The sequence below is a fragment of the Glycine max genome, chromosome 13 (assembly GCF_000004515.6).
Source record: "Glycine max cultivar Williams 82 chromosome 13, Glycine_max_v4.0, whole genome shotgun sequence".
Taxonomy (NCBI): domain Eukaryota; kingdom Viridiplantae; phylum Streptophyta; class Magnoliopsida; order Fabales; family Fabaceae; genus Glycine; species Glycine max.
In genome coordinates, this window is record NC_038249.2 from 44,718,445 (window position 1) to 44,737,467 (window position 19,023).

At 33.4% G+C, this 19,023-nt stretch overlaps 2 protein-coding genes and 1 long non-coding RNA gene across 8 annotated transcripts in view; 1 reads left to right on the forward strand and 2 right to left on the reverse strand.

Moving 5' to 3' along the window:
* Nucleotides 1-3,561: 3,561 nt before the first annotated feature.
* On the reverse strand, nucleotides 3,562-5,214 carry LOC112997672 (uncharacterized). Its single transcript, XM_026124882.1, has 4 exons — nucleotides 5,124-5,214; nucleotides 4,595-4,929; nucleotides 3,711-3,852; nucleotides 3,562-3,620 (listed from the first exon to the last, which is right to left on the reverse strand). Exons 1-4 carry the CDS (start codon nucleotides 5,212-5,214, stop codon nucleotides 3,562-3,564), a joined length of 627 nt encoding a protein of 208 aa, XP_025980667.1.
* Nucleotides 5,215-7,241: 2,027 nt separating this feature from the next.
* LOC112997625 (uncharacterized) lies at nucleotides 7,242-7,985 on the reverse strand. The gene has a single exon (XM_026124883.1). The coding sequence runs from the start codon at nucleotides 7,983-7,985 to the stop codon at nucleotides 7,242-7,244; it is 744 nt and encodes a 247-aa protein (XP_025980668.1).
* Nucleotides 7,986-17,687: 9,702 nt separating this feature from the next.
* LOC100794484 (uncharacterized) overlaps nucleotides 17,688-19,023 on the forward strand; it is a 7,436-nt gene continuing 6,100 nt past the window's right edge. The window contains exons 1-2 of one of the 6 annotated variants that reach the window (XR_005888060.1): nucleotides 17,772-17,790; nucleotides 17,939-18,318. This is a non-coding gene — a long non-coding RNA (uncharacterized lncRNA). Of the gene's footprint in view, nucleotides 18,319-19,023 lie in introns of all 6 variants that reach the window. The other 5 variants (XR_001384333.3, XR_001384334.3, XR_001384336.3 and 2 more) reach the window with 5 other exon arrangements.

Below are 19,023 nucleotides of genomic sequence, written 5' to 3' on the forward strand. Positions count from 1 at the left end.
CTATTAGATAGAAGCTTAGCTATTAGTTTATACATGCAGCCTATCAAGGATATAGGCCTGTAATCATTTAGGGACTGTGGTTGAGACACTTTGGGAATTAAAGCCACAAAGGAAGCATTGGTGCCTCTAGGAAAGGTACCATGAGCATAGAACTCGTCCACAAATCTTCTAAACTCTGGATTCAGCACATCCCAGAATTCCTTAATAAAATTGAAGTTAAGGCCATCAGGCCCAGGACATTTATCCCCTCCACAACTCCACACTGCTTCTTTGATCTCTTGGTCAGAGAATGGGGCAGTCAGCTGATCTTTTTGCCTCTGAGAAATAGATTTAAAGTGAACACCATCCAAGGTAGGTCTAGAAAGCATCTGCTCAGTGAATCTATTATGGAAGAAGTTGGCAGCTTCATTTTTCACTGCTTCAGGTTGCTGGATCCACTCCCCATTTATAGAAATACCTGGGATATTATTATAAGCTCTCCTGAAGTTCATGTACTTGTGAAAGTAAGCAGTGTTAGCAGATGATGAATATAGAATTTCATCTCATAGAGGCAACCACATTTTTCTGATTTCAAGGACACGATCATTCTTGCATACCGAAATTTTGCAGATGATGAATATAGAATTTCATCTCATAGAGGCAACCACACTTTCTGATTTCAGGGACATGACCATTCTTGTATACCAAAATTTTTGCAAATGATTATAGAATTTCATATCGCAGAGGCAACCACACTTTTTCGATTTCATGGGAAATGTCATTTTAATATATTGAAATTTTGCAAATGATGAATATAAAATTTCATCTCAGCAGCAACCACATTTTCCGATTTCAAGGACAGGTCATTTTTGTATATCGAAATTTTGCAGATGATGAATATAGAATTTCAATTGCCATAAGAACTAATAAATATAATATGAATCAAATTCATCAATCAAATTGGTCTATTTAACATGCAGCCTTTATTCGCAATTGATGCAAATGGCCTCAATGATTCTTTAAAAACTACTCCAACTCTCTATAAGTGACTATATTGAAAAAAAAAATACAAAGATAAAAATAGATAAAAAAAACATTATATACTTAAAATAATATTCAATTAATTAAACTTTTAAAAAATCAATTCAAGAATAATTGATCCTTACAGATATTATTGTGTATAGCTAAATTAAGAGTGCATAACATTATCACTTCTTAAAATGTGAACTGAGGAACCAAATTGAGTAGAAATTTATGAATAAAAACAATTTTTACCAGTATTTCACTGCAGAGATTAGAATGCTCAACTAGAGGTGTTCGATATTCCAACTGTATAGATGGGGTATCTTAAAACCTGCTGGAAAAAAAAGGCACAATATCCACGGGAGAAGTTGTATGATTGTATCCTGTGCCAGATGTATGTGAAATGCAAGAGCTGAAGGAAAGGTTGTTTCTTCACCTAGCACATAACATGTTGGCAGAGAGAAGAGGGGGCAGAGACAGGATGCTTCCTGAAGAAGTTGAAAAGGAAAAAAAATTGAGAAACTTGAGAGGAAAAATATAAAGAAAAGATGAAGGAAGAAATGTGCTAGTGGAGATTCAAAAATGTCTCCAAAAGCCCCCATAATTAAAGATATATGATTTTGTCTTCCCGTTAAGTTAGTAAAATGAAAATAAAAAACAAAAAACCAAGTGATACAAAGACTTCTAACACAAACCAGCAAATGTTGTATGTTAAAAGTACCTGGACATTTACATGCTAATAAGAAAGGTTTTATATTAGAATGCTCTAAAACTAATTTCTACAAATTACTCCTAGTTTACTCCTAAGTCCTAACTCCCTTGAATTTATGCCATTACTTCACAAAACTCCCCTTTATTTTGAAAACTTGCATAAATTTTCCCAAACAGAGCTTGTCACAGGAAGTTTGTACAAAATAAAGAAAATCCAAGGAAACTGAGAGTATTTTAAATATCAAACTATAAACTAGTAGACAGGAAAAATTATATACTTGTACAAAATAAAGAAAATTCAAGGAAAGTTAGAGAATAAGCATATTTTGTATTCTAGTATTCGAAGGACTGAGCAAGTGCTTGATTTTAGAAGGCCAAGTAGGCTTACGTACTCACTTTCAGTCATTGGATATTCAGATTCTATGATAGTAAGCTCCTCTTAACTACATCAACTCTTCACCGTGTTGTGCTACCATCCTGAAAAATAGTTTTAAACCATGCATACATAAATTATAAAGCTAATATCATGAACCCACTTTAAAAAAGTGGAATAAGAGTACCAAGATGATATATTAACAGAAAGTAAAGGCACATTGGGCACTGGAAGGTTTGTATTGTACATGAAAATACATGCAATTAGACTATAGTACAAGTAAAACTACTTAGTTGGAAGATATCATTATGAATAGTATTGCCATGCAACGGCAATTCCTGCAACCAGTAGTACTCTAAGAACAATTTTAGACTAACAAAGGACGATGACAAGGGAGAGGGCATAGTTGATTCCAACGGTCTGCCTCTAAGCTTGGCAGATATAGTTTAGATAGCACTTGGTGAAGGAACACTGCTTTGTTGGCATCTACAGGTAGAAGAACAAAGACGTTAGCAGCTGAATAAGAATAATTAAACAAAAGAATGAGAGGGAAGGCAGTGGCTAAAATACATAGCACTAGGCCTGTAAACAATTAAAATTTATGATATAAAAGTACATGTTACTCTTACAAATCAAAATTTAGATTAAATCCTCCACACCAGACTTAAGTCTATATATGATGGATACCCATTAGTGAGGTTATTTGGTTTAACAAATAAGGCATGTTGCCTATTAATCTTGTCATTTGTGAGAGAACTGGGGCCTTTGGGTATTGGGAAGTCCAAACACTCAAAGTTCTACAAGTTTAAATCTCTTATCCTTTCTGATAAGATACCATGTTTCTATTAATATACTTTAGCAACACAAAGACATTCATATAAGAGGACCACTAGAACACAAAAAAGTCATGTAGACTATTTAGTTTGCTAATGAATTTTTCATGTCTAGTTTGTGATAAGTGCATGTGATCATTAATTTCAGTGAAGGTATTAGGCAACAATCTGGAAAGCTAATGCAGAGAGAGAACAAAGTGAAAAGTGAATCTTAAAAGGTGAGGATGCTTTCTTTTTTATGGCTGTTAAGGTAAGAATGCTTTGTTAATTACAATAGCACCATGCTTGGGGATTGCTCATTGTTGTACAAAATTGAATTACTTCATTACTTGAGTCCCAGGATGCAGATAATACAAGAGCTAAGGTTTACCTTTGTTTTTCAAAAGTCTTTCCTCCTCTCCAACTCCTCTCTGGAGAACATTTAGCAAAGATCCAAAATACAAAGCAAAAACTGTGCATGTAATTGTGATGACATTGTATGGCATACTGAAATCAGGAGTCGTCATGAGCTAAGGTTTACCTTTATTTTTCAAAAGTCTTTCCTCCTCTCCAACTCCTCTCCAGAGAACATTTAGCAAAGATTCAAAATACAAAGCAAAAACTGTGCATGTAATTGTGATGACATTGTATGGCATACCGAAATCAGGAGTCGTCAAGGGTACAAGTAAAAGTTCTGTGTAAGAGAGAACAAGACTCTTTTCCTGCATTACAAATCCAGATAGTTAGAGGCATGACTAACGAATACTATATGTATACGTGTTATAAGCAGAAAGAGTGGAGATTCAAATAACCTGTAAACAACAGTGGTGACTTGCTTCGAGATTTATCAGAAAATTGCAAACCAGCATGGAAGTCAGGAAAGCTTATTATTGCTGATGGAATGCCAAATCCTTGATTAACATCTGGAGGGTATTCATCAATGTGTAAGAAGCCCTATGCAGACAAACAAAAGCAGGTCAAAATCCAATTTGATATGAAAAACAAACCAATTTCCTATTCATCCATCCTAAAATAATCTAAAGTGAGCATATCACATAAGGCTTCCGATACCACATTACTATCAACTTTTTATGCCATGGTGACATGTAGTTAGCTGTATGTTATAAATGGGTCAACAAGGCCCATATGAGCATAGCAGCCTAAAAGAGGAAGGGTTAAACAGGCTTATATTTTACTGTCCTGGACAATTTAAGGGAAGCCCATGAGCTAAAAGGGCAGTTCACCTTTACTCAAGCAGGGCCAGAGTTTGGCCTGACTCACTCACTTCCATCACTACTTTAAAAAGTTATAAATATAAATCAAATTGATATTTCATATGATTCCTCCTATTTCATATAATACAATGAGTTCCTTATTAAGATTTCTGAGGTTGTTTACAAACATTAACTTACACAGTTCAATGTCAACAAAAAAAAAAGTGAGGCAAACATTGAGAGGAAAAAGAACTACTAAAGTACAAATGGAAAGTAAAAATTTGATCAAACCTTATCAAACACTATACTCAATACACAACTGACTTCATTTCACAATGACATTGGAGAACCATCTCCATCACCCCGGGTGATACTTTGTCTTCGGAAGGCGAAACACGCATTCTCTCAACAAAATCTGTGAGTGCTTGAGGCCTTTCATCAACTACTAATTGCAAAGTATGATAATATATACCTTAACATACCAAAGGCACAATTTGGAGAACATTAGCTTGAAACTTACACCTCTCTTTAACGTTATTGATTGCAACAAGTCCCTGGATCAATTTCAAGGATATTGCAATAGCACCCCTTTCATTCCCACTTCCCATCGAAAATCTACTGGCATATAAAGGTGCATGTGGGCTATACCAAACAATTGGATGCTTCCACGTTAGGCCTAAATCAAATTGTTCAGTCTCTGTGTATTCTTTGATTGGATATTCATACAGAATTGAGGAGCTCGTTTCCATTTCTGCATGCACCCTTTTGGGAGTAACAGATAATTCAAAGCCAGCATTCCTTCTAAAATCCTCAGGACCTGTGTCATTAACAGCAAATTTAGCAGTACTCTTCTAGAGATTATCAAGTTGAGAGACTAGATCTCTCTCAGCATGAAGTTAAACATTACTCAACTTGGAAAGAACACATCTTCCACTGATTTTTCTTCCAAATATAGAACTCAGGGACCAGCTTGGTTGTATTGTATCTTTGTTTCACTGACATGGTTCATACCTGCTTTCTGATCATTGGGCTGGAGTACAACTGTAACTGTTTGTTCTAGATTAATTCCTGATCTTGACCCATCTGAATGATCTGTGGACATTGTCAAGTGCAACCGCTGAGAGTGGTAAAAGCTTCTGTAAATAGATGGTCTCTCCAATAAGGAAGAGAGTCCAGCTTTATCTCAACAAGGAAGGAGTTTCAACCAAGGTGTAAGATTCTCAGTGCACACAGCTTCACGTGGCAGTGTACCATATCTTAAACTGCCCAAAGCTGATTGAAATGCCAATTCAGGAGCAGAATAAGTGGTAGAAGACTCCACGAAGTTGATTGAAGCACAAAAGAGACCTGATAGTGAATGGCTTAAATTTTTCCAAGATGCGCCAACCTAATGTACAGGGACATCAAGAACTGCCTACAATTCAACACCTGGAGGCTTTGCATTGCAGCTTGATATTGAATCAAATCCACCCCATCTATCATAGTTCCATCGACCTTGTTAAAAGATAACTCCATTGTTTTAATATGATACTTCTGAACCTGTCCATTAAACACCAATCCACATGTTACTTAGTATATTCAGGAAAAAAAATATTATAAGCAATCAGAATGCGACAAATTATATACCGTTGCTGCTACAAGCCAGAGTAAAAGCACAAAAACGTAAGAAAAAAATATGTGTAAGCAATGAAAACCAGACTATAACAATAGAAATAGTGAAACCCAGAAGGCCCATAAGTATTTGATGTCACAAAAAGGACTTCCTTACAAACTTTATTGTGGGTAAAAGGCTTTTCTTATTGTGAATAATAATCATATATAAGATATTAGAACCACAAATAATTTCCTTCCACGACATATTTTTATTTGGCATAAAATGCAATAGAAGAAAATATCCCTGACAAAAACCTGAATGGCATCCATAAAAAATGAAAAGCACAGAGAACTAAAACATCAATGTTTCGTTTAACTTCCATAGAACTATCAAACATGGAATTTTCCTAGGAATTTTATTTCTTTTAAAATAGATATCAAACATGGGAAACTAAGTTTTTCGACTTATGATTCCTAGAAAATAAAAAATTTATCCTCTAACAAATGCCTTCCAAGGGTAAAGAAAGTTTGAGCTACTCATAATTAATATCCAAGTATAACTCATGTATAAATTGTAATAACGAGTGGAAAAAATCTGACGCCTAAAAGTGTTTGCAAGTGAAGGTTTCTCTATATGTGCGACTTGAAATGCGAAAGCTGTTGTGAACTAGTAGGAAAGTTCCGAGAGTTAGAACAACAGTTGAATTATGTTTTAAGAGCCACCACCACATCAAATTCCATACAGTAATACAAACAATTATGATAAAAAAACTGCAAGATAGATGTTACATTCGTAAGTCACAATAAACAAAGTTTTCACGAATCCCATAGTTCTGGAAATTGTCATCATTCAAGATTCAAGATTCAAGGAAGGAGTCTTTAAGGTAGTCTACATCAAATTCAAAGAATATACACTTTCAAGAACCACTATTCATGATTTTGACAATAAAAGTGCAAGGTCACAAGTACAATTTATTTTGAAGTTCTAGCAAACTAAGTATATCAAATGCAATGTCTCATACCTTTGCCCCATCTAATTATTCAAGTAATAACAAGTGAATCAAACCCAAATTCGCAATTTGGTAATTCCATCTGGGGTTTTCATTCATATAAAAAATGCATTCAGGGCCATCATATCATACCTACCATCTAGGTGGCATCAATAATACATTTTATATTATAGTTTTCATTAGGTCAGGAAAGCATTGTATCTAGATTTAAAATCTCACAATAAAAATTTAATCATGAAGCTTGATTTAGGGTCATTCAGGCCAAAATCAATATATCTCAATGATGAATAAAGAATCTCTCTCATACAGACAGCTGACTTTTCCATTTTTAGGGCAAGGATCATGTTATAGGGCCTGTACACTTCAGATGAATTTTTTTTTGGAAGGCAAATAGTATATTATATTATTAAGATAAGCACAAACAGTACAAGTGGTACTGAATGAAGAGATAATACAAAGCACCATTGGTGCTGCCTCCCAAAGATAAAACCCAAACTAGCCCATTAGAAAATTAAAACCCCAAAGATTAACCAAAATGATCCTTTATATTAGAGGACCATTGATTAAAGCTAGTGTTGAAACCTTTCTCCCTAGCTTTTAGCCAAGACCAAGCTGAAATCATAGCCTCTTCCATGACTTTCGAAGAGTCGAATTGGTTTCCTTGAAAGATGAGGTTATTCCTGTGATGCCAAATAGTACTAGTTAGAGCCACCCACCACCCATACCATCTGCTATGATTTACATTAGCTCGGAATCCTTCACAAAACTGTGTTAGATGACTTGCTGGGGCAGTTGGGAGTGGTCCTACAACCTGTAGCCATGACATGGATTCCCACCATAGGGGCAGTGTCCTTTGGCAATTAAAGAACAGGTGACCCACTTCCTCCTGAACTTGACCACATAAAGGGCAATCAGCATCTTGGATAATGATATTTCTTCTTAGAAGGTTACCCTTAGTAGGTAATCTGTCCTTGAGGAGCCTCCAAGTGAAAGTTGCTGCCCTTGGGGGGATGATCATCTTCCAAATTAATTTGAAAATTCTAACATCTGAGGCTGAGGCATTGATATTCAACATCATTCTATATGCTGAACTGGTGGAATATACTCCTGTAGATTCAGCTTTCCACACCATAGTATCCTTCACATTTCTCTGAATAAGAATAGAGGAAATATCTTCCATAAAATTCACTGCCAATATACTTTCGTGGTCAAATAAATTCCTCCTCCAATTGAGATCCCATCTCCAGCCATCGTCAGAAAAATTCCCCATCTGTGAGATAGTGCTGTGTTGTTGTCTGCTGATCAAAAACAGGGAATTATATTTCTGCTTTAGGGTGTAGTCTTCCCCTAACCATCTATCTGTCCAGAAATGGATTCTATCCCCCCCCCCAATCTTCCATCCCAAGTTTTGTTGAAAGAGGCTCTGACCAGAGTTATGATAGATCTTCCTCAAGTCCCTCCACCAGTGTGAGCAGCCTTCAGATGAATAAAGGATCCATCATAGAGACAGCTGTACTTTTTCGATTTCAGAATCAAGGTCAACCTTAAAGGGTTTATATACCTTAAAACATGCCTTTTGATTTGAAGTCATGCAACAAAGATTTAAACATGCAGCTTGGTTTCGGGTCATTGGGGCTCAAAATTAACATCTCTTTTTAAAACAAAGAATCCATCTCCAAGGGACAACTACACTTTTCCGAATTCAAGGTCAGGGTCATCATTATATACCCTAATTTTTAAGTGAATAAAGAATCCATCTCATAAAGGCAACCAAAAATTTTGTTTAGGGGGTCAGAGTCAACCTTGTAGATACTCCAATTTTTCAGATGAATTCAGCTCATAGTGGCAACCACACTTTTCCGTTTTCAGGGTCAGCCTTATGAGATTTATATACCCTAATTTTCAGACGATGTATAAAGAATCCATCACATAGGGACAAATGCACTTATTCGTTTCATGGTCAGGGTCAAACTTATAGGGTTTATATATCCTAATTTTGCTCATGAAGAATAAAGAATTCCTCTTAGGATTTATATATTATGCAGATGAATGAATAAAGAATTCATCTCATAGAGGCAACCACACTTTTCCATTAAATGGTCAGGGTCAACCTTATAGAGTTTATATACCCTAATTTTGCTCATGATGAATAAATAATTCATCTCATAAAGGCAACCACAATTTTCCTTTTATAGGATCAGGGCCCTAATTTTGTTCATGATGAATGAAGAATCCATCTCATAAAGGCAACAACACTTTTTAGATTACAGGTTCAAGGTCAACTTTGTAGGATTTATATACCCAAATTATCAGACGAATGAATAAAGAATTCATCTCATAGAGGAAACAACACTTTTTCGATTACAAGGTCAACGTCAACCTTGTAGGATTTATATACCCAAATTATGCAGATGAATGAATAAAGAATTCATCTCATAGAGGCAACCACAGTTTTCTATTATAAGGTTAGGGTCAACCTTAAAGGGTTTATATACCCAGATTTTGTAGATGATGAATGAAGAATCCAACTCAGAAGCAACCACAGTTTTTCAATTTCAGGGTTTAGGTCATTCTTATGTACCAAAAATTTGCGGATGATGAATAAAGAATTCATCTCATAGAGGTAAGCACACTTTTTCCATTACAGGGCCAGGGTAACTCTAATATAGGGTTCGAATACCCCAATTTTGCAAATGATGAATAAAGAAATACTCAGAGACAACCACATTTTTTCGACTTCAAGTTCAGGGTCACTCTTGTATACCAAAATTTTGCAAATGATACATATAAAATTTCATCTCATAGAGGCAACCACACTTTTCTGATTTCAGGGACAAGGCCATTCTTGTATACCAAAATTTTGCAAATAATGAATATAGAATTTCATCTCATAGAGGCAACCACACTTTTCTGAATTCAGGGCCAAGGTCATTCATATATACTGAAAATTTACAGATAAAGAATATAGAAATTCATCTCATAGAGGCAACCACACTTTCCCAATTTCAGGGATAGGGCCATTCTTGTATACCGAAATTTTGCAAATGATACATATAAAATTTCATCTCATAGAGGCAAACAACCACACTTTTTCGATTTCAGGGACATGGACATTCTTATATACTGAAATTTAGCAGATGATGAATGTAGAATTTCATCTCATAGAGGCAACCACACTTTTTCGATTTCAGGGTCAGGGTCATCCTTTTATACTAAAATTTTGCAGATGATGAATATAGAATTTCATCTCATAGAGGCAACCACACTTTTTCAATTTCAGGGTCAGGGTCATTCTTTTATACTAAAATTTTGCAGATGATGAATATAGAATTTCATCTCATAGAGACAATCACATTTTTTCGATTTAAGGGACAGGATCATTCTTGCATATCGAAATTTTGCAGATGATGAATATAGAATTTCATCTCATAGAGGTAATCACATTTTTTCGATTCCAGGGACAGGATCATTCTTGCATATCGAAATTTTGCAGATGATGAATATAGAATTTCATCTCATAGAGGCAACCACACTTTCCGATTTCAGGGACAGGGCCAATCTTGTATACCAAAATTTTGCAAATGATTATAGAATTTCATCTGGTAGAGGCACCCACACTTTATCGATTTCACGTGGCAGTGTACCATATCTTAAACTGCCCAAAGCTGATTGAAATGCCAATTCAGGAGTAGAATAAGTGGTAGAAGACTCCATGAAGTTGATTGAAGCACAAAAGAGACCTGATAGTGAATGGCTTAAATTTTTCCAAGAAGCGCCAACCTAATGTACAGGGACATCAAGAACTGCCCACAATTCAACACCTGGAGGCTTTGCATTGCGGCTCGATATTGGAATCAAATCCACCCCATCTTTCATAGTTCCATCGACCTTGTGTAAAAGATAATAGGTAACCGTTCTTGAATAAACAAGAAGATCTAGGTATGAAACAAAAAGAATTCATAGATCGCGAAGCTTATTGCTAGAAAAAGCTGCCGTGGAAACAATATGGGAATTAATGACAAAGACGACAATTGAACGCGTTTGACTTCAAATTTGAAAACGCCTACAGTGAAAAAAAGATAGAGAGGGTTAATCGTTAAAAGAAACTAAACTAGGATTTGATTCTTGAAACTTGAATTCTGAATAGAAGATTACAATAACTATTTTAAGGAAACAAGATACAATGAGAGAAAAAGAGAGCTTACAGATAGAGAAAGTGCGTGGCTGAACAACTAAAGTAGAAATGTATATTAGTTGTAAAAAAGACAACCATTCACTTTTCTCTCTCTCCTCGTTTTCTTGTAGTATTCTTTGTTATGCGGTGTGTGTTTTGGTTACCAAAAGGAAAGGGGAAGGGGCATTACGGACTGTGAATTTGTCTTGGCTAGCTTCGGAAGAAATTCTGCTTGCTTGGCATTTTGTAGAATCATGTTAGTTTTATTCATTCTGTCTCCAGTAATAACGCATTTATGTTACCCATAAATACCCTTCCATAGATATTTTACATTCCGCGAGTGACGAAATCTAAGGATGAAGAGATGGAATATGAAAGATTCTCAATTCTGTTTGGTTATACATATGCCTCCCGTTTCTATGGTTAATTTCTGAGGTTTAACTCAAGAGGACTTCATTAAATTTTTTTTTTTTATCATCACTCAATAAAAATTGTCGCTGAATAAAATACCATACCTAAGTGTTGTATTTTTCATAAACACAATATTAATTCTTAGAATTTCATGTGCTTACCCCTTTTTTCGTACTGCATATTATTTTTTTAAGAAAGTAATTTCGTACGAACATAATGTTTATATGTATAATTGATCAAAACTTTAAGATGTTTTAAAATAATTATTTTAATATTAATTTTAAATTTTAATTGGTTGCATTTGTAAATATTTAATACACACAAAAGTTATTATTGAACGCTTTGATTTGACTTCCAAGCGTTTTTTCAATTGGAACCACATAAAAGTTGTATCCTTTCTCCCTCTCCCTTATGCTCTGTTTGACATAAATAGAAATGTATATTAGTTGTAATATTTTTTATTTTTAAATTTACATAAAAAATGCATTGATAATCACGTACCTATATTTTTATATTATTTATACCTACCATTGTATAAAGGGAGTATCTTTTGGTGTAGGAAATCAAGTGCAAATGGCATTGGTACAACCTGATTGTACGGTAGTAAGCTTGCCTGGTGATACTTGTGACCCAAATGATAATTCTTGTGATGATCATTGCAAAACACATTTCAGATCAGAATCTGCACATGGAGCTTGTGGCTTGAAGATACATATTTGTGTTTGTTATACTTGCTAAACATAATGTTTGGCTGTAGCAATCCCAAGTTTCACACCTATATTAATTGAATGAGTAGATGATGAACTGAATAAAATAAAATAAAATGACCCCATACTATATTTTGATGGTCATTCTGAACTTATGGATCCTAATATGATTTGAGCTTTTCTCATTCTCCTTCACTTAAGGTGATAAATTTACTGTAGGGGACTTGTTCTAAAAACAATTTTCCAAATAAGGTCTGTTTTAAAATAAATTGTAGGGGAGTCTGTTATTTACATAGATGTCATCATTGTTACTGGCAAGACAAGGTTGACTAGGAGAGATGAAGGCATGCTGGCGGGACAGGGAGAGAGGAGAGAGACCCGCTATTGACACTGACGGGACATGCCAACGTGGACAGTCCCGCCATTGGATCCTGGGACACTCATATGCAATAAACTAATTAATCACTCAAGCTGAGATATAGGTTTCTACTAGTTGGGCGGGCTTTTTCTCTTGCAGTGCTACTCCTCTTCGATAACCTGGGTTACAAAATAAAGGTAAATGAATGAATGCGATTTTTGAACCACGCATTTATGAATGCGATTTTTGAACCACGCATTTATGAAGTAAAGAATTAATCTTATCGGAACTTCTCTTTTTTAAATATGAATCAATTTATACCAAGATTTTTGTTACGTAATCACCTACGTAATAAAAAAATTGTTTCGTAACTTTTTTAATTCTATTTTCCTTTTCTTTTTAAAGCATATATAATTGGAGTTTAAAATCTTTTTGCATTCTTTAATTCAGTTTAATTAATTAAATTGTAAGACTTAAATTATTATGAGTATACTCATTTAAATTTTTACAATGCAAATCTCCTATTTAATTATCTTTCTCCTCGTCCACTTTTCCAATATAAGGCATCTAATAAGTTTCCCTCCAAAATACCGTAAAAAAGTAAAAATGATTTCCAAATCTCAACATCTTGAAGCAAATCAATTTACATTAACATAAGAAATTTAAATTAATAATATATTATTTATACAATAAAATTATTTACGTTTTTAAAAGTACTGATTTTTAGTGACTATTTAGTTTAAATTTAATATAAATAATTATCTATTTAGTTTAATAGAATAATAATAGATTTCTATAGCACATTGATTAAGAAATTCTTACAAAAGAAATATTATAAACAAATTTCCATTAATTTATTTGAATATGTTATAAAAAAAAGTAACCATTAAAAGAAAAAAAGTGTATTTAGATTTAGATAGTTATATTAATGAACATATAATTTATTTGACGGCTTTACAAGTTTATTTAATTAAAACAAGATTATTAAATAAATGAGTTTGTCTCATTAAATTTTTTTGGCTATATTTATCTAGTTAAATATTTTACCTTTTTCAAACATTACTTAAAACAACGTTTAAACTTATAATTTTTTTGGTTATATCCTTAGTATTTTTTTATAAAATTTCTTATTTAATCATTTTTAATATTACATTATTTATTTAAATTATTACACTGATTCTTTTAATCATAAAAGTATTTAATTTCTATAAATACAAATTTTATATCATTTTACATTTATTAATTAACTCATCAAGTAATAAACAAACGTAATAACTTTTAACTATTTTTTTCATTTTTAATTATTTTTTTATCAAAACATAAACATGTAAAGACAGACAATCTTATATAATATCAAGATTTTCATATTATTTTTACCAGCAGGTTCTTATTTTAATTTTGTATTTTAAGCAACGGTATTTTTGAAGGATCACTACTAAAGTGCATGCAAATTAGTCCAGTAATTGGTGCTTAGGCCACTTTTACTTTACTCTCACTGGTTCTGAATATTTTTCTTTCTCATTTTCTTACAGATACGCAGTGTTTCTTCTGCAAGGAATGGGATATCCTCGTGTTACTAACTTCTTCTTTATATATATATATATATATATATATATATATATATAATCGATGTAAATGGGATGATATCCGTGTTAATCTTACTCTAATAATACTGATACAAGCAACCAAATCTTGTGAAAAAGTGGATCCATTGTACAAAAAGTACTTCAAGATAATGTTAAACAATTTTAAAAAATAAAAAGGCCATCGTTTCATTCAAAATTTCCAATGTAAAAAGGTACTCTCTCCAAGACTTCAAGTTCGATAAGATGAAAATAAAAACCTGAAGATAAAATCATTATATGGAATTTCAAGGTTATTTCTTCAAGTTGACAAAAATTGGAAATTGGTTATGTTTATATTATATAATAATTATTTTAAAAATCATATTTAAAATAATTTTAATCTATTGATAGTATAATTTTTATACTGTATTTATATTATAAAGAAAATGCATAGTAAAAAAAAGTTAGGACACGACAATTTTAATAAAAAGTATTTATATTATTTATTTTTATATCTGAATCTTAAATTACAATAAAAAAAACTAATGTAATACAATTTAATAGAAATAATTAGCTACGTTTGATAAAAAAATAAAATAAGTTACGTTAATAAATATATATATGCTCTTGGTCTTAAGAAAGTGATAAAAAGTTTCATTTGGAAGGTGCTAAAAGTTAGCACACATTGGAGGAGTGCCGCAGGACCCAATGGCGAGACTGCCCAAGTTGGCATGTCCCGCCAGTGCCAATGGCGGGTCTCTCTCCTCCCTCCCTGTTCTGCCAGCACCAATGGTGGTATGCCTTCTTCTCTCCTAGTCAGCATTGTCCCGCCAGTAACAATGGTGACACCCACGTAAATAACAGACCCCCCTTGCAATTTGTTTTAAAACAGACCCTATTTGAGAAATTGTTTTTAAAACAAGCCCCCTACAGTAAATTTGCCCACTTAAGGTACCAGCAAAGTCGCTGGTGTAGGTAGCAATGCCCTTCGTGAACCTCTTTTATTTTTTTTCTTTTTTTGCATGTGCATGTAGATAATTACTTCCTGTACCTTCTTTTTTGCTTCCTGCATCCTCTAAAAGACTTGAACAGACACAAATACCCTCGTCTCTCCCAAGCAAGCCCCACCACCACCCAATGCCGCAAAAAACCCAACACCACTGCCGCAACCACCCAACACCACGAAAACATAACCAGATATGCACCTCACTCGGGAATTATGTACCACAATTTTGGAAAAGTAATTCTGGAATGAGTTTTGTTTTCCACGAATGCTTTTTCGAAATTATGTTAGTATATTTGGTTACATAGAGTGGCAAATGATGATCCAATCAAATGAGGTAACTATTGAGTTAGAGACTAGAATCATCGTCCACAGTTTTGTAACTTCATTGTTTGGAATTTAGGAAATTGAATGGAGATTTAGGTAAAATGCAAATGAACTTTTTTTAAGTAAAAAATGCAAATGACTTAAATGCATAATATTGCAGTTTTATCTTTTAATTTCATTAGGGCACTGGTTAGTAATAATCAATATAATTATCAATTCTTACGTTAATCTACCTAAATCCTCATCATCAATATATAGGCACCACATTGACATTGAATTAAATTTTCAACTTTTCTCTTTCACTACAAGAAAAATAATCTATGTCTACAAACACTTTTTTGCTACAGACATAAATTAGTGTAGGTAAATCTCAAAAATACTTTTACCTACAACCGACTAATGTAGGTAAAACTCAACCACTTGTACCAATCATTATTTGGTGTAGGCAAATTCATTAAAACTAAAAAAATACTTCTACCTACAACTATGTTGTGTAGGTAAAACTCCAAAAAACTTGTATCTATGATTGATTAGTGTAGGTAAAACTCAAAAGAATTACTACCTACGGAAGCGTAGTGTAGGCAAAATTTTAAAAAACTTATACCTACAACTACGTGATGTAGATAAAACTTCACAAAATCTGTGCCTATAATTGATTGGTGTAGGTATAACCTCAAAAGTCTTATACCTACGATTGTTGGTGTAGGTAAGACTATTTGAATTTGAATACTAGTCTCTTGTTTTTTTTAGAAAATACTCAATCTCAAAAAATAATCATTCAGTTTAAATTAATTTTTAGTTAATAATTATTCAAAATTTTCATTGACATTCGTCGGGACACGTGACCATATGTAAATCTGCTCAAAGGATTGTTGGAGTTCAGGAGAAAATTATTATTATATTATACCTTAACAAGTCGATCTAAGAGATGAACATAAGGCATCAAAGATCTGGTGTAGCAGCAACTACTTGTGAGATCCAATGGCTCACTTATCTCCTCCTGGAGTTTCACATTTTATTTAATTAACCAGCAAACCTCTTCTGTGATAATAATTCAGCAATCCAAATTGCTTCCAACCAAGTATTCCATGAGAGAACTAAGCACATTGAATTGGATTGTCACATTGTTAGGGATAAATGTTTGAGTGGTCTTCTGAAATTGTTACCAGTCCGGTCCTCTATGCAGCTAGCCGATGCATTTACCAAAGCCTTGCAACCAACTTCATTTAAATTCATGATTTCCAAGCTGGGAATGATGAACATCTATTCCCAGCTTGAGGGGGGCTCTTAATCAAGCTGTCATTTCCCGCCAAATTCATTTTGAACTCTAACAGATTTGTAACAAACTTTGTAACCGCTTTTGTGTTAGTTTTTGAATCTATTCTCAATCTGTATATAAGTTCCTTTTGCTCAATGAATAAGACAGAAGCTTGTTTTGATCATCTTGCTCAATTTTTTTGCTTTCTTGTTCATAAGCTTTTCCTCTTTTCTTCTCGAGCAATAGCTTATGTTTTTCTTTATCTCGATAGCTACTGCACCTAATGTGCAAATTTGTGCGTGGTGATTTTCTAGTTCAAGCTTGATATGTGACAATATTTTCTTGAAGAGTTTCCGTTATTTGTGAAAATGAAATAAAATTGGGAGTTTTTTTAAGATACTACTAATAAGTAAATAATTACATAATTAAGCTATCAGTGACTAAAGAGCTTAGGATTTGGTTATATTGAATTGAATGGAAGAGGAAATCACAGAAATGTCCTTATTGGGGGGCAATGGTATCTTCATTTTTTGGTTTTCATCATAAAATTAGTAAAATGCATATTTTATTTAATTAAATCGTAATTTGATCTCTTATAATCTTAAATCCATAATTTCATCTTTTATTTTTAAGTGAGTTTTAATGTTATCTTAGGATAATTTACTTTTACTAAGCATTGATAAGTTAAGAATTGAACTAATTTGAGTATGAATTCCTTGTATCTTAAGTGTTATTCTTGAAATATCATTGTTGGATTGAGGTTTGAGAAATTAATATATGCTTGTATGACAACTTTGAAAATGATTAGTGTGTTTAAGGATTACGAAATGCTTTGAAGGAGGGGGAGCAAATGGATTCAACACATGCATTTGCATAAGTTAGAATTTGATTATTGTGTTAACAAAGATTCATTGTGATAAACAATGAATAAAAACTAAATAAAAGTGTGAATCTAATAAAATATTAGATTTAATAAATCTTAAATACCTTTATACACTGAAATGTATTTTTAAGACAATTATGATATAATAAATTATAAAACAAAATACATATATAGAAAAAGAAAAAAAAAACTTATTTTGAAAATTACACATCGAAAATCAATTTTGATACTAAGTTTCCAAACAACATTTTAGTCCAAAATCAATTTTCAATATGTTATCCAAACAAAAATTACCTTATTATATGATAACACTGCTTTTAGGTGCATCAGATATATGGTACCAGACGCAAGATATTTGGCACCTGCGGCTGCTCTATGCACTATCGACTGTTTAGTTCCCAAAAATAATTCAACCATGCACATACTCTATTTTCAGACTATCATTTACTCTTATAGTGCATTTGGATTCACGCTTTTTATATGTACAAGGAGTTTTTCAAAAACACGTTCTTAAGCTCTTTTGACGCATTTATGCAGACTGGGAGGCTGCAGCAAACCCTAGCGGATTGCGTGGAGCGGCAAGGCAAGGCGTTGCATTCGGGAAAGGTTTCGACGGTGAGACTGTGTCCCGAACGCGCTTCCCGAGGCAGGTACTTCGATTTTCGTTCCAATTTCGTTCCCGCCTCTGTTGAATTCGCTCAGGTCTCGCCCCTCTGCACCACTCTGTACAAAGGCGGGTTCCGAATTCGAATGTGGAAGAAGTTGGTTTGACGGTGGCCACTGATCTTGATGGCAAAAGTGTTGAGAAAATGGCACCACATGTGAATGAACCAGTGTATGCTTGGAGAAATGATTCTTTTGTTGCTGCATTTCCTTCCGAAGTGGTTCGAATAACTTATGGCATTAACTTTTCGCAGGTAAAGATAGGCTGATGATACATTGGATTGAGATTTGAGGATATCAATCATCGAAATTTTCTTGGCATGTCATTTAGAGATTTCTATGGGCTAGTTTGGATAAATTTCTCAAAAAGCACTTATAGGAGAAGAAAATTAAGAGATAAGAAGAATAAAATTTCTCGTATAAGTTAAAATTGGTTTATCCACCTCAGCTTTTTGGTTTATTTTACCTCCTCTTTTCTCCTATAAATACTTTTCAATAAGTTTATCCAGATTGGCCCTATGTCTTTATGTTTTTTTTTAATATACTATCCTTACCAGACATCTATTATTAAACAAAGGGATTGTGTTTCATGGATTTGAGCATTACCCCTGTTAATCTGCTTCCCATCATGAGAACAATGTCTAGATTTGTGTCTAAAGTCAAGATTATAGCATTTAGTATTTTAGTTGTACAGATAAAAGGAACTTGGTTGCTGACTGGGTACATTTGGACATTTGGTTGAAGTATGCATTTTAAAGATATAAAATGCTAAATAAACTTCTGTAGAGGAAATGTAAAATGATGCTTACACTATAAAATGATGCCTTAGTATTTTTTTGTAGGGCTCATTATCCAAGGGAAATGTAATGCTTGGCAAGTTATTTTAAGTTAAATATATAAATCCTGATTCTGGATTTAGATATTTGTGTATGTTATTTTTATTTAACTTTAATACACAG